General features: G+C 41.2%; 1 protein-coding gene across 7 annotated transcripts in view; it reads right to left on the bottom strand.

Moving 5' to 3' along the window:
* Positions 1–24,546, bottom strand: part of LOC148356276 (pleckstrin homology domain-containing family A member 5-like) — a 145,664-nt gene extending 121,118 nt beyond the window's left edge. For all 7 annotated transcript variants that reach the window (XM_088346691.1, XM_088346696.1, XM_088346694.1 and 4 more), the window contains exons 1-3: positions 24,387–24,546; positions 24,211–24,287; positions 22,676–22,733 (exon numbers count right to left, since the gene is read on the bottom strand). In XM_088346691.1, coding sequence (XP_088202817.1) covers positions 22,676–22,733; positions 24,211–24,287; positions 24,387–24,478 — 227 coding nt within the window. In that variant the 5' untranslated portion in view covers positions 24,479–24,546. The remainder of the gene's footprint in view (positions 1–22,675; positions 22,734–24,210; positions 24,288–24,386) is intronic.
* Positions 24,547–24,804: the final 258 nt, after the last annotated feature.

The raw sequence follows: 24,804 nt of genomic DNA, 5'->3' as shown, positions 1-24,804 counted from the left end.
GTGACACAACACACTCTTCCTTTAAACAGCAGGGCCCGACAGCTTTCGCTGGTTTACCCCTGCCGCATCATACGGGTGTCCTGCCCATCCCTTAGAACACCATCAATCCACGTAAATTGCGGCCTTCCTCTTGGTCTCCTTCCATTGACTTCTGCTCTGTAGATCCTCTTCAACATTCGCTCCTCATCCATCCTCTCCATGTGTCCAAACCAACCGAGTACTCTCTTATCCACAGGCTTGCTCAGTTCCACTACTACTCCAGTTCTGTCTCTCACAATTTCTGACAGATTCTCAATCTATCCAATCTTGTCACTCCTAACATACCCCTCAAACACTTCATCTCAAAAACATTTAAAGCAAGGTAAATAAAAGTACCCTTACAAACAATCATTGACCATCTTGGAGAGGCTTCTTTTTGTTGACTGGACTCAAACAATGACCAATCACGTTTCACCTCAGGGCTTTAGCAAAGACCAATATTAGTTAGTTTGGTCGTTATTTGTAACTTATCAAATAATTGATCACCAGGAAGATTTTTCTTGAAAAAGTCTTAATGACAAAATTGCACCGAGGGCAGCACAGCAGCGCAGTGGTTAGCGCGTGTGTGGCACAGTTCTGAGGTCATGAGATCGAAGTTTGCATGTTCTCCCTGTGCTTGCGTGGGTTTCCTCCGGGCACTTTGGTTTCCTTCCACATTCCAAAAACATGCATGTCAGGTTAATTGGTCGGTCCAAATTGTCCCTAGGTGTGAATGAGCGAGCGAATTGTCTGTCCCTGTGTGCCCTGCGCCTGGCTGGCAACCAGTTCAGGGTGTCCCCTGCCCACTGCCCAATGACGGCTGGGATGGGCTCCAGCACCCCCGCGACCCTACTGAGGATAAGCGGTGCAGATAATGGATAGATGAATGAAAATTACACATAGATGTTGACATTTTTCTTACTTTTTCAACGTTCTGAAATGATAAATAACAATACAAGTCTAAGGTATAAAGAAATACATCGTTCAAAGTAATATAAAAATTGGTATCAATTGCAGCTTAGAAAATATCCTGCTGTTTGGAAAATCAGCACTTGTTGAACATCTCTGGGAAAATTCAGTTCCCGAGAGTATAATTTCATTGTTTTTCTTTAACGTGAATAAAAATATTATAGAGAAATCAAACGTTCTTCACAAGCATTAATGTTAGATAGATAGATAGATATATAGATGTCTAGATAGATGTCTAGATAGATACTTTATTCATCCCTGTAGGGAAATTCACCCTTCCAGCAGTATCCTTGTGTTGAAAAATAAAATAAAAGAGATTGAATACAAAAATACCCAATATAACGTGTTGATATAGAGTATTTAAATAGTGCTACGGAAAATACACACTGTCATGAAAATAGGGTAATATGCAAATGTGTGGGTGGGGTTTAATGTGGGCTTTTACCCCCCCGGGTGGAGTTAAAGAGCCTCATGGCATGAGGAGGAAATGATCTCCTCAGTCTGTCCGTGAAACAAGACTGTGACAGCAGTCTGTCGCTGAAGCTGCTCTTCTGTTTGGAGATGATGCTGTGTAGTGGATGTCGGTGACAACAATACGCAATTATTTTCATAAACAGAATGATTAGCATGTATTTAGACATTTAACTAGGGGTTTTCCTGGACATTGTATTTATCAACAAAGTGAACAGGTACAGAAAATCAAACATAAACAGGTTTTTAAATAAACTTAACCCGCCGGCAGGTCGTCATACTGTCGATAGACAAAGTCGTGTCTGTACCATGTCAGCAGTCAGTGAAATATGCCATGACACCTAACATTGGAAAGGGCAAACTCAAGACTCATAAAGAGTATTTAAATAGTGTTACGAAAAATACACACTGTAATAAAAATAGGGTAATATGCAAATGTGGGGGTGAGGTTGAATGTGGGCCTTTACTCTCCCGGGTGGAGTTAAAGAGCCTCGTGGCATGAGGAAGAAATTATCTCCTCAGTCTGTCTGTGGAACAAGACTGCTCTTCTGTTTGGAGATGATGCTGTGTAGTGGATGTAATGAATTGTCCATGATTGACATAATTACATTATGTTATAATGTTTCTAAAAGACCTTGACCTCTAAAAATGGCCCTCTTTCATAAAGTAGACAGGAAAAAGTTGGGATTGAGGGCCAGAAGTTGTAGCACCACCAGGTGTCTATCTGCGCAGCCCACTGCAACTCAAGTGTTTGTATAGCCCGTTCCGACATATGAATTGAATTTCACCTTGCAGGATTCACACAAAAAAACAAATAAGACACAGAAACACACACACAGGCATTGCAGAAATGACTTCAGATGCCCATGAAAACATCATCAGTGAAACCGATGGTCTTTCCTGACCCGCTTTCCCCGAGTCTTGAATGACTAACATCATCAAAAAGTGTTTTTGCAAAACACTAAATCTGGCAAGTGGAAAATTCGAAGGAGCCAAACACGCACTCGATAGCGATCTCTGTACAAGTGAGACTGGAATAACATGCAAACATCAGAGAGCGGGTGTGTAGATTGTACAGGAAATCATTAAGGAGATCTGCTCCACATGACTAATGAGCCATTTTGCAATTATTTGTATACCCCAAAAAAGAAAACAAGAAAGTACAGCTGTCTAAGACACAGCTACCCATCATGAATAGAATTATGATAACTACAATAAATAATAATTAATAGTATGTGGTGCCCTTAAGGATATTTACTTTCATCGTCTGCAACGAGGAGTACAGTCAGTGCTGTTTCTTTAGAGCAGGGGTATCAAACTCATTTTAACTCGGGGGCCACACCATAGAACAAACATTCTGTCGGGGGCCGGACTTGTAGATTAAAGAGTAAGAAAAAGAGAGATAAAGAAAAAAGAGAAAGAGGGAGGGAAAATGAGAGAGGGCGGGACAAAGAAAGAAAAAGAGAGAGAGGGAGAAACAAAAGATAAAAAGTCGCGAGAGGGGGGGAAAAGAAAGGGAGAGGAAGAAAGAAATCCAAAGAGAAATAGAATGATAGAAGGAGAGAAAAGAGAAAAGAAAGCGAAAAGGGTATGAAGAGAGAAAGAGAAAAGGAAAAAAGGAGGTTAGAGCAAGAGGTTAAAATACACAGAAAGAGACAAAGAGCAACAAAGGAAGAGAAAAAGAGAGACACAGAGAGTGAAAGAGATAGTGACAGAGTGGGAGAAAATGGGTGGACAAGAAAGAAAGAGAAAGAGAAAGAGAGAGAAAGAGAGAAATAGAGAGAAATACAAGTACAGTGTCTTTGTGAGGGGCACCTGGCTTTGGCAACATCAAGTTGACATACTTCAACCTGCAGCTTGTTTTTCTCTTGCGCTTGTTTTTCCCTTGCGCTTCTCTGTGTGTTGTCTCGCGGGCCAGATTCAAACCCTTAGCAGGCCAGATCTGGCCCGCGGGCCGCCTGCTTGACACCTGTGCTTTAGAGCGAGCGCCAAATGACCTCTTGACGCACCTGGTATTCCCAAGGGGTCTCCCAAGTACTAACCAGGTCCCACCCTGCTTAGCTTCCCGAGATCGGGCCTTCTCAGGCCGGAATGGTCGGAAAAAGGAATGTCATTTTGAACCGACACCAAAAACGTCTTCCACAACAAGTTCAACGACAAGTTTGAGGTCCAAAATGGAAACGACTGACCAACTAGACTGGATTCATCAGATCAAGATTGACTTTTGGCTCTTCTCGAAGAAATGAAACAAATACCAAATGAACTTCAAAACACTAAAAAATGAGGGGGGAATGTCAAGGCGAGGAGATCATTTCTTCCTCATGCCATGAGGCTCTTTAACTCCACCTGGGGGAGTAAAAGCCCACATTAAATCTCACCCCCACATTTGCATATTACCCTATTTTTATTGCAGTGTGCATTTTACGTAACACTATTCAAATACTTATATTGGGTATTTTTGTATTCTATATCTTTTATTTCATCATTTTATTTTTCAACACAAAGATACTGCTGGAAGGGTGAATTTTCCTACGGGGATGAATAAAGTGTCTATCTATCTATCTATCTAAAATGGACATATTACGCTAAACATGATTATGCTGATCGAGCTTTTACGAACGTGATTATTTCACTTGTCTGATAATGAGATGTGATTTATGTTCCTCAAAATGCCTTGTTATAAAAATCTGATTACATGACTAGAATAATGTGAAAAGTGTTTTGGTTGTCAAGGGGACAGGACCAAGATTAGCTCCGTCTTTTTCTTGTCAACTGTCTAACAAAGCTGTTCATTTTCAATCTATTTTAACCTTGTATTTGATGACCAAAATCCATCCATCCATCTATTATCTGCACCGCTTATCCTCAGTAGGGTCGCGGAGGTGCTGGAGCCCATCTCAGCTATCTTCCGGCAGTGGGCTCATTCTTACCTAGGGACTATTGGGGCCGACCAATTAACATGCATGTTTTTGGAATGTGGGAGGCAACCGGAGTGCCCGGAGGAAACCCACGCAAGCACGGGGAGAACATGCAAACTCCACACAGGAGGTTCCATCTCATGACCTCAGAACTGTGCCGCACACGCGCTAACCACTGAGCCGCCGTAATGCCCATGACTAGTCAAGTCAAGTCACATTTATTTATATAGCCCTTAATCACAAAAATGTCTAAAAGGACTGCACAGGATGACAATTACACCATAACCTGATCTTAAACCAACATGCAGGCAAGGAAAAACTCAAAACCTCAGCATGAGGAAAAAAGAAACCATGAGAAGGGGCCTCACAAGTGATAATACCCCTTCCAGGATGACCAGGGTGAAATAGATTTAGCATTGAGTTACAGTACACAAACATAGTAAACACTAGGTAACATGTTGAAAAATCTCAGACTATTCTAAACTCCATTTTGTATCATTTCGAAAACACTAATCCAATCAAAAGAACATTATTTAGGACATCTCACTTTTCTCTAAATGCATCAAAAATTCCACCTTCTAAAACTGCCCCAAAACAATCAAAAAACAATCACTCAAAAGGATTGAATTGATAAAAAATGACTTTAATCCTTCCAAAATGTGGATTTAAGGATTTGTCGACACATCACTTTGTCGTACTGAATTAACATTGGCGAATAATTCAGTCCACGGGATTTTTGGTTTCAGCCTTAAGTCATCTCGAAAGCTTAATGAGCCCCCGCCAAGTACATTAATCAGTGGGACAGCCTGTACCACTTTCCAAAAAATCGTGTACTCTTACTCGAGTTTATTGTACAATCAAATTTTGAAAGAATGAATGAATAATGACAACTTTATTCGAACATTAAAATAAAAACAGAACAAAAACAATAACTCAACAACAACAAAATATTACATAATATGTTCGAAAAGGGCCCCCCCCTTCATCTTCCCTATTAAACACACCAATTACATAACAACAATTGTAATACTATTAATAATAACAGTTATGATATAACAAGAGCAACAATACCATCATACCTTCTAAATTGTATGTGAAATTACGTGATGACCTCAGTTTTCCCGTTTCGATTTGTAATTGGATTTTGGATTTTTTGCTCGAACGTCATCAAGTTGTGAAAATTGGTAATCATACCTCGAAAGATCTTGTTCTAAACACCGGTACCCCACAAGGATGTGTTTTATCACCTTGTCTTTATTCCATATTTACGTATGATTGCAGATCCATTGATGATAACAATCTAGTTGTCAAATTTGCTGACGACACTACTGTTTCTGGTTACATTATGAACAATGATGAGAGCGCATACAGACGGCAGGTGGATAACATCGTGGAATGGTGCAATGGAAATGATTTGACATTGAATCTGGACAAAACCAAAGAAATGATTATTGACTTTCGGACGAAAAACAAAAACCAGAAGGAACCTTTACTTATCAATGGCAAAAGAGTCGAGCAGGTGGAACATTTCAAACTTCTCGGGACTTTTATTTCAGAAGATCTAAGCTGGGCACTGAACTCGGAGAAAATTCTAAAGAAGGCACGCCAAAGAACTTTCTTCCTAAGGAAGTTGAACTCCTATGATGTTCATCAGGAAGTACTAGTCAATTTTTATCGTGCGATTATTGAAAGTGTTTTAGCAAATTCTATTATTGTTTGGTTTGGTCGAATCACAAAGAAAGATCTGTCGAAGTTCAATTCTGTAATGCGCACAGCGGAAAAGATTGTGGGCACCGGTCTGCCATCCCTGGAATCTATATATAATGATAGAGTTTTAAAACGTACCTCAAATATTCTTAAGGATGAGAGTCATCCTGGTAATGATCATTTTCATCTGTTACGGAACGCTAGACGCTTGAAGTCATTCAAGGGTAAATGAAATGAAATGAAATTGGTACTAAAAGGTTTACAAACAGTTTTTACCCGAGTGCTGTCCGAATTTTTAATAATTGTAAATTGTAATTTCTGTTTTTTGTTTTATATTCGGAATGTTGAATGTTGTTAAATTTTAAAATTCTCACTGAGCCGAGACAACGAGACGATTTCTGATGATTTTTATGTGAAGATTATTGGTTGAATAAACTAACTAACTATAACACAAAGTTATCTATTCCCAATCTCTCATATCACTCATACCCCATTTTCTTCATCTCTGTATTCCGCCAGGAATGTTTTTTTGTATTTAAATTTGAACGAGTGAATAGTTGGACATGGTTTGATCTCGTCTTGTAAATTGTTCCAAAGTTTGACTCCGCACACAGACACACGCATACTTTTCCTGGTGGTTCTCACCTTTGGGATTATGAATTTACTACAGCCCCTTAAATTATAATTTCCTTCTTTCCGAATGAATAATTCATGGATGTTTTCTGGCACTATGTTTTTAGACCCAAATAAAGGTACAGTGGAACTTCGGTTTTCGAACGCCTCTCAGTTCGGACAAATCGGTGTTCGACCAAAAATTTCGAGAAATTCTTGCTTCGCTGTTCGGTCAAAAAATTCGTAGTTCGAACGCCGGTAATGCGTGAGTGCGTACGCTAGGGTGCGATGCTGAGGGGCGTACGGGTGTTTTAGCCCCTAATTATGCCTCTGAAGAAGGTCGTTGCAAGCAGCAACGTTGCTACAGGTGAAAAAAGAAAAGTTGTTCGTCCAACTATTGCCTTTAAGAAAGACATAATAGCTAAATATGAAAGAGGTGTACGAGTTTCCGATCTTGGGAATACAGCATGGCTAAATCTACTATCAGTACGATAGTAAAGAATAAGGAGGCTGTGAAATCGAGTGATGTGGCTAAGGAAGTTAGTGCTATAAGCAAGCAACTGCCGCAAGTTTTGGAAGAGGTTGAAAAACTTTTGATGATTTTTCTCTCCCCAACGTCCACCGCAAAGGTAAGAAATCCTATTCATAATCCTTTTTTTTATTTTTACACGTTCATGTTAGCGTAACGTACGATTAGCCTGGGTTAGCTTCATGTTTACGTTCATGGTAAACATTCAGGGTGTTGGAACGGATTAAAACGATTTACATTACTTTTAATGGGAAAAACGATTTCGGTGATTGAACAAATCGGTTTTCGAACAGGGTTCTGGAACGGATTATGGTCGAGAGCCGAGGTTCCACTGTACTTCTTCAAACAGCTAAAGTGGGGAAGTCAAAAAAAAAGGCAGCACTGAATCAATGATTCTTCAAAAGAAAGAGTCTTGTGTCTTTATTCGATTGGATGGGACCCAAGTGCAGTGGAAGCTCTTGTCACGACTCTGTGTGCACACTTAACTCATGACAACAGTTGTTGTTGCTTTTAGGCTTCTTTTACTGCGACAGTACTTTAAACGTGCAGTTAGTGTCATGTACTGGGAAGGTAGTTGGTGCGGAGTGTTTTATATTTTCGTGCTGAAGGCTCCCTGCCCTGTGAGGGGGCTTATTTCCGGCTAATGTATAGTGGCTGGTGAAAGCAGTGCCTTTAATATATGCCCTAGATAATAAAAAACGTATAAAGGCAAAAAAGCTGCAAGGATTCGTTTGTAGTTTTGACTCACAGCCAGCCAATATAACGCAAATGGACTTTGGGCGTCAAAAGCCAATGAATGATTTAATAAAATAAAGAAAAGGCGTGACAACCGATCAAATTTGTTATATTTGCAAACGACACTAACATTTTCTATTCAGATGATAACTATATTGATTTGGTAACCTGCATTAATCATAATTTAATTAACCTAAAAGTATGGATGGATATAAATAAATTATCTTTAAATTTAAATAAAACCAAAGTAATATTCTTTGGTAATCGCAAGGCAAATCAAGATTTGGTGCTGCAATAGACGCTGTATCAGAAATTAAGTTTTTAGGGGTCATAATAGACAATAAATTAAGTTGGAAAACACACATGAGACACATACAAACTAAGGTATCTAAAAGCATTTCAATGATTAATAAAACCAAATTAATTTTAAACTATAATGCATTGTATTTATTATATTGTTCTCTAGTTCTGACATACTGAACATATTGTGCAGAAGTCTGGGGCAATAATTACAAAAGTTCACTCCAGCTCCTTTTATCCTCCAAAAACGTGCAATTAGAACCATACAGAGGGTAGGATATCAAGATCATACTAATATTTTATTCCTGCAGTCCAAATTATTAAAATTGGATGATTTAGCAAAATTTTTCACTTCACGACTGCTATTTAAGGTCAACAAAAACCCAGTGCCAGAAAACATCCATAAATTATTCATTCTGAAAGAGGGAAATTATAATTTAGGGGCTGTGGTAAATTCATAATCCCAAAGGTGAGAACCACCAGGAAAAGTATGTGTGTGTCTGTGTGCGGAGTCAAACTTTGGAACAATTTACAAGACGAGATCAAACCATGTCCAACTATTCACGTGTTCAAATTTAAATACTAAAAAAAACATTACTAGCGGAATACAGAGAAAATGGGATATGAGTGATACGGCAGATTGGAAATACTGCGTTTAAAACTATGGTTAACTTTGTGGTTATTGTTGCTATTATATCATAACTGTTATTATTAATATTATTGCTATTGTTGTTATTATCACTGGTGTCTCAATGATGTTTGGCTAATAGTGGCATTATGAGGTTGCGGGATGGGTATTACGATGATTAGTGTATAAAATATGTGACAATTATTGTTATTATAATAATTATTGATACCTGACCTTTGTAATGTGTGTATCCTTGAGATTGTGTTGTATTTAGACACAAAAGAGGAGCTATTATCTATAGAATGTCATTAAAAGGGAAGATTGAGGGGTAGGGAAAATAAGCGTCTGCTTCATACTGCCCCTTTTCGAACATGTTATGTAACATTATTTGTTGTTGAGTCATTGTTTTTGTCCTGTTTTTATTTTAGTGTTCGAAATAAAGTTTTCATTCATTTATTCATTCATAATTATTCACGTGGTGTTCGATTCGCTGTTTCGACCTAACAACGTACTGAACAAGGTTCACGGTTTGGAAACAAATTGAAGTCAACAAGAAGATCAGGCCAAACTTGTGAGCTGTTGACACACGCTGCAGGTCACATTAAACAGGAAGTTTTGATGTTCAAGTAAAATTAAGTGACAGCTTGAACTGCATATCAACAAAACTGTCCTTTTCTCAGCATGATTCATCTGATTTGCTACCTAAAGGCAGTGTCGGAAATAACGTCTGCCCGGACGCCCGGGGCGTGCATCTTTTACGTGGGGCGTACAACTTACAAAACGTCTCTGCCGACAACTTTTTCAAGAAAGAAAAAAAGAAATCTTTCGTGTTTATTTTTATTTTTCTTTCAAATCAAACGTTTGCTTTATTCCGATTTCAAAATCTTCGTTCGGTCTGGAAATTTCGGAATTTCTGTTCGTTTGGCAATTTGCATCCTCGGCAGCCAATCAGAAGCCTGCATCGAATAACTTCCGGATTTTCCTGAGCGTTATAAGCTCCTGCATTTGCATATCATTATCCAAAGTAGACGCACAGAGAACACAAGTAAAACCGATAAGTGGTTAGGAATCAAGCCAAAACCTCAGCCCCAGAAGAAAGATTCAAAAGAAGCTATAAAAAATGATGATGCTACAAAACGTAAACGAACATTAAAAGTGTCGTGGAAAGAGGGGTTCACGTGGCTTGTAGCAGACGACGCAACGCAAACATGACATGAATGAAGATGAGTCAATACAGGTACATACGGATGGCTGATGGAAAACACCCATGTCATGTACATGCAATGAATGTTATAATTAGATTTATAATAAACTTAATTTTAAAGTGTTGTTCTGTTATAAATTCCGATTATAAATCCTTAATCCATTACACAAATCCTTAATCCATTTTTTGCAATTAGTCGTCTTATTGTGTTTCAAGTTGGGAAAAATGGGGTAGGCAACTTAATGGCTGGGCAGGCAACTTTTCAGAGTTGTCTGCCCTGGTGTCCGCTAACTTTTTCTCATGAGTTTCAGACACTGCTAAAAGGGAATTCAGCTGTTAATAACTCTCTTCTTATTTAATTTTTTTGCCTTATCCTCTGCATATATTTTCGAGCGAAATTGTGTTGTTTATGTCAAAAGTTTATCTGGTCAATCGCCTGCACAAAAGCATCAACATGGTATGGAATGGAAATCAGCACATAAAAAACAAAAGTAATGAGAAAAAACCTTCGGGTGACCACCACAAACATCACTTTAAACCAGCTCATCCTCTATGTCTGGTCAAAGAGCTTCAACCTGTCACCGGATTTAAATATCTTGGAGCTGTCATTTAAGAACGGAAAGGGCCAAAAATGATAGCCAGCATAGCACAAACCACATATTAATTTATTAGCCGAATCAAAGACTTAACACATCGGATCTTTCTTCCTTGCCAAATACAATCGTGTGTAGAAAGACGACGGGGGCTTCCGGGTTGCCCACTTTTATGACACATGGCGATGAAATGTTCACGCCCCCAAGACCAAGCTGCTGTGATTGGTCCGCGCCGTCGTCGATGCAAATTTCCCAACCATGATTGAAGAATGGGAGAAGGGTGATAGGACATCACCCTCCGAACAGAATGGGGCACGACACACACATTCCAACCCCTCCAGGCGAGGTGATAAGTAAACCAAAGAAAACATTCCAAAGCACAGGCGTTTTACGACATCCTTCTCTCATAGTTAGCCCTCAAAGACTGAAGTCAGATTTTAGAACAAGTATATTTGACGCAAAATCAAACAGTGTATAAAATAGAATATAACTTCGTTACGTAGATTTCTTATTCATTTTTTATCCACGAACAACCACGGAAATCACAGTTGTTGTACACCTTAGCTTAATAATAGAAAAATACTTGTCTGATGACTGGAAATGATGAGGTATTTGTACCTTAAAAGGTCGAAGTTCTTATTAAGGAGAGTGTGAGGAGCATGGAAGAGAGGTTTTTGATCACTCGCCATAAAACGCAAAACTCAAATCGCTTCTACAAGGTCAGGCCAAGTCTGCTGGGCGATAAAGGGCCTGCCCAGAACAGATTGAAAGGTTACCATCTTGGCAGTCAGTGATACATGCAGATTTGTATCAGTTAAAAATCCACAATCCAATTTGTAAAGCGTTTGAACTCACCCCACAAAATAAACAAATGACAACTCATTAAAAAGGGATTTTGATGCAGATGTCTCCAAACAGACCGCGAGACGCTTTTCAAAAGAAAACGTGCCGAGACTTTTATCACATCTTGGGACGTACCTCAATAATGAAATGCACCCCAAAGGAGGGGGACGCCGGGGCCCGTGAAGCACTTTAATGAGTTGTTGTTGATTTGCTGATAGTGTGCCACGATGGGCTGCAGCTTTTGCAGTGAAAGCAGTGCCATTGTTTGCCGCCACGTCGGGGACAATGGGGCTACATTAGTGTTACTCTGTTTATTTTGCAAGATCCCGAAAGCATTCGGTAGCACACACATGCAAGTCGTACACACACGGACTTGCTCCTTCGAACGATGAGTCAATTCTACAGCTATTCTCGCACCGGATCTGTTCTCGCACCTATGCGGTTTGAACGCGGCAACGTTCACACTGCGGCACTGAGATGTTCCACACGCCAAATGGGTTTGGGGCTTGTTTGCATAAACGCTGTTCACTCGGATTGATAGATCCTGTAGGGAAAGTCAGCCCGGTTCCTCCTATAACCGTCTTTTCCTAGCACGTCTTTGTCTTAAATATGTAAAGCAAATATCATCATGGATGATTTCCTAATCTCCTAATCGTGACACCATCTAGGACAGGGGTGCCGATCTCCTTTTAGCTTGGGGGCCACATGACAGAAAAGAAAGTCTCTCGTCGGACAGGTAGATTAAAGACAAAGAGAAAGAGACAGCGGGAGAAAGGGGGAAAAAAAGATATAACTCAAGAAAGAAAGTGAGAACGAAAATGATAGAGAGGACAAGAGAAAGAGAACTAGAGAAAGAGAACAAGTGAAAATGAACCAGAGAGAGGACAAGAGAAAGAGAAAGAGAGAAACAGATGGACACTGACTGACAGACAGACAAACAGAGAGTGAGAAAGAGAAAGCAGGAGGCGTATAGAATGTGAGGAAAAGAGAACCCGGAACAAATGAAAATGAACAAGAGAGAGGACAAGAGAAAGAGAGAGAAACAGATGGACACTGACAGACAGACAGACAGACAGACAGACAGTGAGAAAGAGAAAGCAGGGGCGTATAGAATGTGAGAAAAAGAGAACCCAGAACAAGTGAAAATCAACAAGAGAGAGGACAAGAGAAAGAGAGAGAAACAGATGGACACAGACAGACAGACAGACAGAGAGAGTGAGAGTGAGAAAGAGAAAGCAGGGGTAGTATATAATGTGAGAAAAAGACAACCCGGAACAAATGAAAATGAACAAGAGAGAGGACAAGAGAAAGAGAGAGAAACAGATGGACACTGACAGACAGACAGACAGACAGAGAGACGGACGGACGGACGGACGGAGAGAGTGAAGAAGAGAAAGCAGGGGTAGTATATAATGTGAGAAAAAGAGAACTCATTTAAACAGATGGACTGACAGATACAGACAGACAGACAGAGAGAGTGAGAGTAAGAAAGAGAAAGCAAGGGGAGTATAGAATGTGAGAAAAAGACAACCCGGAAACAAAACAAATGAAAATGAACAAAAGAGAGGACAAGAAAAAGAGAGAGAAAAATATGGACACTGACTGACAGACAGACAGACAGACACAAAGTGAAAGAGAAAGCAGGGGTAGTATATGTGAGAAAAAGAGAACTCATTTAGACAGGCAGACAGACAGACAGTGAGAGTGAGAAAGAGAAAGCAGGGGGGAGCATAGAATGTGAGAAAAAGAGAACCAGAAATGAGTAATTAATCTTGGGCATGTCAATGCCAAAATAAACATTCCAACTCGGGTTGGTCCAAAAACAAATCGCACTCAAGACATCTTCACAACCTCGCAGACATTTGGAATTGAACCAACTCTTGCAAGGCAACATACAAGGTTTGTGTCAGGGTTGTATCTATATTTTGAATAATTGCAGTACCGCAGCAATAAATGCATGAAATGCTGCTTGAGGAACATTGCGACAAACTCCAGCACACGAAACCTCCTGTCGGTGCTTGAAGTTGCAAGAAATAATTCAGCCGTGCTGAGCCTCAAACCAGTCAAAGGGCTTCACAATTTTGGCAGTCCAAATAATATCAGTGGAAGACCCGATGTACTCATAAAACATTGAGCGCAAAAGGAAACGTTCAAGAGGAGTAAACAAATTGTTGTGGCTTTTAATCACATTGCCATCATCACCAGACAAAGAGGATGCAGTAGATCAATTGTTTCAAGTCAAGTCATGTTGATTTGTGACGCCCTTAATCACAAAGAGTCTCAAAGGGCTGCACAGATAAAAGACTATTGCAAACTACAGACTATTTTGACACTTATATTGTCAACATAAAATAATAATAATAATAATAATTTCCTTTGTATTGTCATTCTTTGTAACAATGTACACAGAACGAAATGTCGATACACCTGACCCGTTGTAGCAAGTCGGTGCAGCCGCAGCCAGAGGGCGCCGCCATTATACCAATTAGGTATGTCTCGGTCGAGGCGCGAACCAGCGACCTCCCAGTCTCAAAGCCGGCACACTACCATCTAGGCTACTGAGCTGGTATATAGGTTATTCATATGCTATAGAATAGAAGTGTGTTTAAGCTTAGATTTAAACAGTTCCACTGAGGTTGCAGATCGGATCCCAGGGGGAAGAGCATTCCATGGCACCGGGGCCCGAATGGAGAACGCTCTCGAACCTGCGGATTTCTTCTTGACTCTTGGGATCCCCTAGTAGACGAGCATTTTCAGAGCGAAGGCTCTGGACCGGAACATAGGGCGAAATTAAATCTGAAAGATATGAGGGAGCAAGTCCATGCATGATTTTGTATACGACCAACAGAACCTCAAAATCACATCTTAAGCTAACAGGGAACCAATGCAGGTTAGCTAAAATCGGGGTCATGTGATCAAACTTTCTTGTCTTCATTCAAAGCCTCGCTGCAGCATTTTGTACCAGCTGAAGGCTCTTGATTTTGGACTTCGGGAGAGTAGGGCATTACAGTCAACAAACGGCTGAATTATAGTCGCAGCCGTCAGCATAGGGCGAATTTTTGCAATGTTGCAAAGATGGAAAAAAGCTGTTCTAGTAAAATTGTTGAGGGTGTCCCCTGCCCACTGCCCGGAGATGGCTGGGATGGGCTCCAGCCCCCCCGCGACCCTAATGAAGATAAGCGGTACAGCTAATGAGATGAGATGAGATCAAGCCAATATTGTTGCCAACATTGTACTTCTACTAAAAAAAATGTAATTAAATAGAGTTGTGTAATGTGCAACCGACTAAATAAGCCCCCAAAAATGTTAGTATTGTGCAACAAAAGATGGGACTAAAACAAATGGAAATCTTGTGAAAGAATTGTAAAAACAAATGACGTTTGTAGGCCGTACAACCTTTGCAATCGTACATGAGTCAATTCATTCAAAAGAGAAAAATAATTTTGCATTGCCGGAAACTCCGCAAAATGTAACTTGATGTCAAGTTTTGGACATGTTTGATAATGACTTAGTTGCCACACTTGGGATTGCTGTTGCTCACTGTTGTTTCCAGCGTTGCTCACCGACTTTGTGTGAACACTCAGACCTGTGGAAAATTACAGGGAACATTGACCCCAGCTAAAAATGGCCTTATTATCAAATAACTTTAGGATGACACAATCATTTAAAGCACCCAGACACACGCAAACCAACATTAGCAAAACAGTACAAGTACAAGCAAGGCTACTTTGTAGTAATTAGCTAGGAGCGAAAAGGAAATGATCTGGTACATTCCAATCACAGCTTGACAGAGGTGTCGATTTTGTGTTTTTAACAAGAATGTTGCATTCAAGAACAGTGGGAATACAGATCTACCTTACTTGGATTTTCCCAGTTATGACCTCGAACATTTAAGGAAGAATGAAAACACCAAAAAAGCCTGAGTGAGATTGCTTGTTGTTGGGTTAGTGCAGTCAACATTAGGGCTGTGACTGACAATTATTTTCTTTCGATTGAATGAATGAATGAAAAGTTTTTTTAGAACATTAAAATAAAATTAAAAAATAATAACTCAAAAACAAAAATAATGTTACATAACATGTTGGAAAAGGAGTAGTAAGAAGCAGACGCTACCCCTTCATCTTCCCTATTAATTACATTTTACAGCTCTTCTTTTGTGTCTAAATACAACACAATATCAAGGATACACACATTACATAGGTCAGATATCAATAATTATATTAATAGTCACATATTTCATACACTAATCATCGTAGTACCCATCTATTAATGTTATAATGCTACTTGTCACTAAATATCATTGTGATACCAAAAATAATAACAACAATAGCAATAACAACAGTTATGATATAATAATAGCAACAATAACACAAAGTTAACCATAGTTCTAGACGCAGTATTTCCAATCTCTCGTATCACTCATACCCCATTTTCTTCATCTCTGTATTCAGCCAGTAATGTTTTTTTTGTAATTATAATTGAACACGTGAATAGTTGCACATTTTTGATCTCGTGTTGTAAATTGTTCCAAAGTTTGACTCCGCACACAGACACACACATACTTTTCCTGGTGGTTCTCACCTTTGGGAGTTTGAATTTACTATAGCCCCTTAAGTTATAACTTCCCTCTTTCCGAAAGAATCATTTTTGGATGTTTTCTGGCACTGGGTTTTTGTTGACCTTAAATAGCAGTTGTGAAGTGAAAAAAATGACTAAATCATCCAATTTCAATCATTTGGATTCTTCGATTAATCCGATTTTCTTTTTAAGACTCATTTTTTGTCACGGAACGGACCGGGAGGCAGGAAGTGTGAACTCATTTTGCGTGTACGTTCTGTCACTTTAATTTAGAAAATAAAAGTTGTCCAACAAGCATGGACCAAAGACAAAACAAAACAGGCTTAAAGGCAATTAAAATTACAAACTAGGTATACTCAGGTCAAACGGGCATGAACAGGTCTTTTCTCAAGTTAAGCAATGGTCTGGCAACGGGCAGTCCCAAGAGGAGCGCTTAAGTATCCCACACGCAATCAAGTCAATGTGTCTCAGCCGGTGTCAAGGGGCGGGACCAGCTGGGTGCCATGACGACCGTGCAGGACATGACATTTTTGTTTTCCTCCTGTATTAAAATATAAGTTTTGGACAGATACCATGTACAAAACTAAGAAATATTCTACACTCTAAAACAACTAAAAAATCCAACTGTTTGTCAAATAACTTGTATACTAATGTATGCTATACACCCGCAAATGTGTAAGACACTCTTTTCCTTCCACCTTATCCAAAGATCGTATTATACTTAGACTTTAATACGAAACAAAAACAAAGAAAGATCAATAAATGAAATTTGATGCGTAGCAAACTTTTTATCTGACAAAAAACAATCAAATGAACTTGGTTGAATATTATGAACAATGTGTGAATGACATCTAAAATTCTTAAAAATCTGCCTCGTGTCGAGATGAAATGAAATGATCTGCATTTCTATAGCGCTTTTCAAGTCAATGACTTCCCAAAGCGCTTTACAATGTGCTCCACATTTCCAAATAGCGGCCTTGCAGCCATGTAAGGCGCTAACCTGCTTATTGGGGGTGTTAGGGGTTCAGTGTCTTACCCAAGGACACTTCAACATGTAACACAGACGAGCCTGGATTCGAACTGGGATCCCTTGATCCCAAGACGAGCGCTCTACCTCCTGAGCTACTGCCGCCCCCCAAAAAAATGAAATGATCTGCATTTATATAGCACTTTTCAAGTCAATGACTTCCCAAAGCGCTTTACAATGTGCTCCACATTTCCCAATAGCGGCCTTGCAGCCATGTAAGGCACTAACCTGCTTATTGGGGGTATTAGGGGTTCAGTGTCTTACCCAAGGACACTTCGACATGTAACACGGAGGAGCCGGGATTTGAACTGCGATCTCTTGATCCCAAGACGAGCGCTCTACCTCCTGAGCCACTGCCGCCCCCGAGATAAACATGTCATCGTTATTACTTTTCTAGGGTTAAGGTATTTTATGAATTCGTTTTCTAAATGTTTCTGTGTGTTTTTACAGCACTTTCGGTTCCCTTGAAAATTGTGAAAATTTGTAGTGTTTGACTGTTGCCGATTTTCTTTGTAATTATGCAATGTTGGATGAATAAAATTGATTAAAAAAAGTAAGATTTTCTTTTTAAAAAAACTGTCTCAAGGTGCCCTCTGTCAGCCCACAGTGGTACTACCACCCGAAAACTTCATAACGAAATCCAATGCATTTGCATTGATTGAACGTGCTTAGTGGCTCATTAGTAAGAACTGCTTTTAATGATCCAATTGTAAACAATTCTATCGATTCATTGTTGCAGCCCTGGTCTTAATCAAGATTATATTTTACTCTTTACTGCTGCCATAATCAAACGAAGTCAGTATCCTCACTTATTTAGATTGAACATAGCATAGCAACTCAGAGAATCCAATTCAAACGGCCCTTCATGTGCATACTTCCTGTTTTAAAATTCAAGAGTAGAGTTCCCAGCGCCCTTGAGCATAGCATGAATTCACATATAGAAGGGGTGTCAAAGTCAAACTGATGAAAGGACCGTATAAAAAATTGAGCTATGAGCCGAGGGCCGGACTGAACAAAAATATACAGTATAAAGAGTAAAAAATAGAAAAATATTAAGTTTCCAGCTGTCAGGACCAGAACAGAAACAGGACCCACTGGCGTAGCGTTTCTCATGAGTTTTATTAGAAGAAAGAGAAAGGATTGCGCCCATGATCCGGGGATCGCTGGATGCGGGAAGCAGGTCGCTCTGAACGTGGAAGAGGGACTTCCGTGACGAGCGATGGCGGTGTCGGAAACGGAAAAAACAGGTCAGTAGCCGGGATAGAAGAGCAAAAACGTGGTCAGAATCAGAAACGAGTCAAAAGCCAGGAGAGGAGAGTGGACGTGGTCGAGATAAAAAACGGATCGTTATTCGGGACGGGAGAGCAGACATGGTCGAGATCAAAACAGATCGTAGCGGGAGACAAACAGGAGCAGAAAAACGGGACGTGCGAAAAACGGCTTGCCGTGTAAAAAAACAGAGATTCTCAGACGGACCGACTACCGGGGTATTGACAGGACAGGATTTAAATAGTGGGGAAACCAATCCGTCAACAAGCTGCAGCTGGCGCCACACGCGCGGAGCCAATTGGGCGCCATGGCAACCGTGACACCACCTCTAACTTAAAGTTATTAAAATTAAAATAAAAACTATACACAACTGGGATATTGCACTTAGAACCCGGATATTGCACTGTACCCAAGTCCACGCAACAACTGAAATAACTTCGATTCGCACAATATTTTGGAACAAAGTCAAAGTGTGAATAAAGTAAACAATAGAACGCAAAAACATTTCACGGTACAGAAATAAAATATTTTTCCTACGACAGTCAAGAATATCTGAAGTAAAAAACTATAGACAAGCAGGATATTGCACTTAAAACCGGGGTATAGTACTTGAAAACTGCGTTTCACGTCCTTTTTTGGACCGCAACCCTGTGAAAAACGAAGGATTACTGTATATAGCTAGTAAACTCTCCAATTTCTATTCCCTCCAGGTTCTATCATGGTCTGCATTCTTAGCCTCCCGTGAAAGCAATGATACCTTTCTGCATGCGCGATGCATACGATATTCACCTGTCTGTGTGCCAGAACGCACGCCTTTGTGCATTCGACATGCATTCATACATACCGATGAGCAGCGCCTCCTGCCCTATTTTTAGAGCAGCTATATCAGCTCGCCGTATGTGTCGGCTGCTGTTCTCTAAATGGCCACAGACCCCGTGAAGCAAAACGAGGCCAAAAATTCACCCGACGAATGGATCCATAACTGATGAGCAAGAGAGGGAGAGCGAGTCAGATGAAGAGAGAGAGAGAGAGAGAGAGAGAGAGAGAGAGAGAGAGAGAGAGATGATGAGAGAGAGAGAGAGAGAGAGAGAGAGAGAGAGGGACAGGTGACAAGAGAGGTAGAGAGAGCGAGCGACAGATGACGAGAGAGAGAGAGAGCGACAGATGACAAGAGAGAGAGAGAGAGCGACAGATGACGAGAGGGAGAGAGAAAGAGAGAGCGGCAGATGACAAGAGAGAGAGAGAGGTAGAGACAGATGAAAATAGAGAGAGAGAGCAACAGATGACAAGAGAGAGAGACACAGAGAGAGAACGAATGATGGAGAGGGAGGGAGAGAAAGCGACAGGTGAAGAGAGGTAGAGAGAGAGAGAACGACAGATGACAAGAGAGAGAGAGAGAGAGTGAGAGAGAGAGAGAGAGAGAGAGAGAGAGAGACAGATAACGAGAGAGCGACAGATGACGAGAGAGAGAGAGCGACAGGTGACAAGCGAGGTAGAGAGAGCAAGCGACAGATGACGAGAGAGAGCGACAGATGACAAGAGAGAGAGAGAGAGAGAGCGACAGATGACGAGAGGGAGAGAGAAAGAGAGAGCGACAGATGAGAAGAGAGATAGAGAGAGGTAGAGACAGATGAAAATAGAGAGAGAGAGCGACAGGTGACGAGAGAGGTAGAGAGAGAGAGCAACAGATGACAAGAGAGAGAGACACAGAGAGAGAAAGAAAGATGAAGAGGGAGGGAGAGAGAGAAAGCGACAGGTGAAGGGAGGTAGAGAGAGAGAACGACAGATGACAAGAGAGAGAGAGAGAGAGAGAGAGAGTGAGAGAGAGAGAGCGACAGATGACGAGAGAGAGAGAGCGACAGGTGACAAGCGAGGTAGAGAGAGCAAGCGACAGATGACGAGAGAGAGCGACAGATGACAAGAGAGAGAGAGAGAGAGAGAGCGACAGATGACGAGAGGGAGAGAGAAAGAGAGAGCGACAGATGACAAGAGAGATAGAGAGAGGTAGAGACAGATGAAAATAGAGAGAGAGAGCGACAGGTGACAAGAGAGGTAGAGAGAGAGAGCAACAGATGACAAGAGAGAGAGACACAGAGAGAGAAAGAAAGATGAAGAGAGAGTGAGATGGAGAGAAAGTGACAGGTGAAGAGAGGTAGAGAGAGAGAGAACGACAGATGACAAGAGAGAGAGAGAGAGAGAGAGTGAGAAAAAAAGAGAGAGAGAGAGAGAGCGACAGATGACAATAGAGAGAGAGAGCGACAGGTGACGAGAGAGGTAGAGAGAGAGAGAGAGCAACAGATGACAAGAGAGAAAGAGAGAGAGAGAGAAAGAGCGACAGATGACGATAGAGAGAGAGAGAGAGCGACAGGTGACGAGAGAGAAAGAGAGAGAGCAACAGATGACAATAGAGAGAGAGAGAGAGAGAAAGAAAGATGAAGAGGGAGGGAGAGAGAGAGAGCGACAAATGACAAGAGAGAGAGCCAGAGAGAGACAGAGAGAGCGTTAATTTTGCTGTCAAACACTCCCGCTAAATATACAAGTAAATGCACTGTAATGAGTCCAGTCAGGAATCGCACACAAGCATTCATGCAAACCAGGGACACCAACAAGTAGAGCCAGTTTGGCTTCAGCCAAGCTCTGAGTCACACTCGCTCGACAAACGTGCAGCTGACTGACAGTTCAGGAAACTCGTACACGACGGACAAAATGCACCCAACGCCATCACACAACCGTGTTTACCGGGCGTGCAAAATTTGCCATCGCTACCTATGCATCACCCCGAGTCCATGTTTGATATGCTAATGAGCAAGGGTAGCGCTCATGTTTTATTCGGGATTTAATGACCGTATTTTCCCGACTATTAGTCGCTCCGGAGTATAAGTCGCGGAATGACAATTGTGAGATGTAGTGGTCTACTTCACTTTGTCTAAGATTCAATTTAAGCGATATATTAATCCAACACAGGTGTGCGCAGTCAATTTCGGGTGTTACCTGTGGAATTCAATTAAGCTTTCCCAAAACTGTGGTTAGTCACTGTTACTTTGCCAAGGGGGGTATACGACTTTTTCATTTAAGGCCGGATGACCTCGATTGTTTTTGTTCCTTTATCAATGGAATGTTTTGACGCGTTCTAAGGAATGGCCAGGGCACCTGTATGATGCGGCAGGGGTAAACCAGCAAAAGCTGTCGGGCCCTGCTGTCGAACAGAAGAGTGTGTTGTGTCACCATGACCCGAATGAATGAGAAAGATATATGTCTAGATAGATAGATGGAAAGATGTCTATATAGATAGATAGATAGATGGAAAGATGTCTAGATAGATAGATAGATAGATAGATAGATAGATAGATAGATAGATAGATAGGATAGATAGATAGATAGATAGATAGATAGATAGATAGATAGATAGATAGATAGATAGATAGATAGATAGATAGATAGATAGATAGATAGATAGATAGATAGATAGATAGATAGATAGATAGATAGATAGATAGATAGATAGATAGATAGATGTCTAGTGTCTAGATGGATAGATGTCTGGATAGATAGATGTCTGGATAGATGGATGTCTAGATAGATAGATGTCTGGATAGATAGTTGTCTAGATAGACAGATGTCTGGATAGATAGTTGTCTAGATAGATAGTTGTCTAGATAGATAGGTGTCTAAATAGATAGATGTCTAGATAGATGTCCAGATGTCTAGATAGATGTCCAGATGTCTAGATAGATGGATGTCTAGATGTATAGATGTCTAGATAGATGTCTAGATAGCGAGATGCCTAGATAAATAGATGTCTAGATAGATGTCTGGATAGATAGATGTCTAGATAAATGTCTAGATGTCTAAATAGATAGGTGTCTAGATAGATGTCTAGTAGATAAATGCCTAGATAGATAGAAGTATAGATGTCTTGATGTCTAGATGTAGATAGATGCCAAAATGTCTAGATAGACATATGCCAAGATGTCTAGATAGATATATGCCAAGATGTCTAGAGAGATAGATGTCTAGAGAGATAGATGTCTAGATAGGTAGATAGACAGGTAGGTAGGCTCTGTGTCATATTAAAATTGGTTTGATGAATTTTAAACCTTCGGACAAAAAAACAGAATTCAGGAAGGGGCAAATCCTTTTTCACAGCACTGTATTTCTCCATCGGAGGATCTTTCGGTGGTCGGCGAAAACAAGGAAAGGCAAAACTCGGCACGTCTCCTTAACAAAGGCCGAAGCTTCCGATACAATACGTGAACCACTCGATTTGCACTCACTTGATGAAGCAGCGGGCTCCCTCGAAGGTGTAGCCTTCCTCCCATCCTGTCGGCAAATCTGCAAAAGGACGGAATAGAGTTACGGCCGTGCGAGGGGAGACGCCGCCAACACGCTCGCAATTTAAAGCGTTGGAGATCCGATTTGGCTTGTGGCTCCTGTTAGGAATTAAATATTAAAATGTACCGTTTACCAAATTGTTCGAATTAGTTATCTGACTCCATTAACCAAACACAACCTACATTCACCTAACAATGCGTGCTCATTTCTTTAGGGAAAAATGAACAACGGGGGCAGTTTTAATTTCTTAAATAATTTAGCGAAGTGAACTCCATCGAATATAGAAGAAGAATTTACTCTTATTGTCATTCTTTGTAACCATGCACACAGAACGAAATTTTGATACACCTGACCCATACAGTTAAACTGTAGCGAGCCGATGCAGCCGCAGCCAAAAAGGGCGCAGCCATTTGAGTCATTAGGTGACCAAAACCCCCAGGGAGGCAATGAGTACCAATAGTGTAAGTCTTAGGTATGACTCGGCCGAGGCTTGAACCAGCGACCTCCCAGTCTCGGAGCGGGCGCCCTACCATCTAGGCTACCGAGCTGGAATGTATGGCCGAATTAGCCAAATTAGTGTCCGTCAAGCCTCCTCCCTCGATCTTCCCTTTTTTTTTTTCTCTACCCACGTGTCTCCGCAAGCTGATGTGCCGGCTCCTCCCATGGGCGTGCCAGACACCCCCACGTGGGTTCCACCCCCTCGCCTCGATGTCTGGAGAAACTCAAAACAGCAGAGCGTTTATCAAAACAATGCCAGACGTCCTTCGTCAGAGTCCCATTATCAAAATACCCCAGCCAAAACATTCCGCATTTGGAACAGCGTGACCTGAAGCCCACTCAGTGAAAATCTTCATTGCACATCGCTTTTTTTGTTCCGAGTGCCGCTGAGCACATCTGCGAGCGGGAAGTGCGTTTGTGTGTTGAAAAAAAAAACAAAAAAAACACACAAATATGTTTGAAGAGAAATTATGAAGATTAAGAAAGAGGAAAAAATAAAAGAGAGAGCATAGAAAAAGAGAGAATGAAAAAAGAGAGAGACTAAGAAAAATAGATGATTAAGAAGAAAAGATATTGAAAAAAAGGGAGCATAGAAAAAGAGAGAACAAAAAGAGAGAGAGAGACCAAGAAAAAGATATATAGCAACAGAGTGAAGAAGTCACTTTGGCGACTGGCTTTGACGTCATTTTTCCTCGCAGGCCGAATTCAAAACCCTCGGCGGGCCATATCCGCCCCGCCACCCGCACGCTTGACACCAGCGACTGGGGATCCCCTAAGTGTCGGTGCAACGGAATTTTCTTCCGGAAAGAACGCCAACCCGACGGAACTTTTCTAAAGTGTCGCAAAGTGAAGTGTCCGGGAGGGGAGGACTACGGACGCCGAGAGGGGAAGAAGGGGGGCTTGTTGCTCTCTGCTCCATTATCCCCCCCCTCGGACCATTATCTCCCCTCCTCTTCCATTTCAGGAGAAGAAGACTCGCCTGGAGTTTTGGCGTGTCCCGTGACGACAGCCTCCCCGCTAAGCGGCTCCAGCCATGTTGTGCTCTTGGCTTCTTCGCTACAAGAAAAAAATGGAGGGAACGGGAAAAGAAAGACAAGGTTGGTCAGTCAGAAGTCGAAACCACAGGGCCCGCGTCCACCTCGTCCGTTTATTTACTTGATAAAGAATATCCTTCCGTCCTGGGTGACGCCGTAACTCCAAGAACGGGGGAGACGGGAGAGCCAGTCGGCTTTGGGCTCCGCCGCCATTTCTCCGTGGAAAGAAAAATGGGGGGGAGAAGAGCTGTCGCTACCCCGGCTTGACAGTAGAGCGTTTGCTGGGGAACGGAGGTGTCGTTCGCGAGCGACGCGGCGCTAGGAGCCGACTCTCTTTCTTAACTTGAGGACGCTCGTTTCCCCCCCACCTTCTCTTTATATCCGTCTCCCTCTTTCTCCTTCTTTTTCTGGTCCTTGTATTTCTATCTGTTTCTTTTTACTCTTTTGCCTGCCATTTATTTCTCTTTCTCCTTATCTTTTCCTCTAGCTATTTCTGTTTTTCTCTCCTTTTTCCCTTTTCACTATTTCTTGTTTCGCTC

Source organism: Urocampus carinirostris, chromosome 11 (assembly GCF_059441175.1).
Source record: "Urocampus carinirostris isolate Australia breed hairy pipefish chromosome 11, RoL_Ucar_1.0, whole genome shotgun sequence".
NCBI classification, from domain to species: domain Eukaryota; kingdom Metazoa; phylum Chordata; class Actinopteri; order Syngnathiformes; family Syngnathidae; genus Urocampus; species Urocampus carinirostris.
Note: the sequence above shows the minus strand (reverse complement) of the source record. Positions and strands in the feature narration are given on the sequence as shown.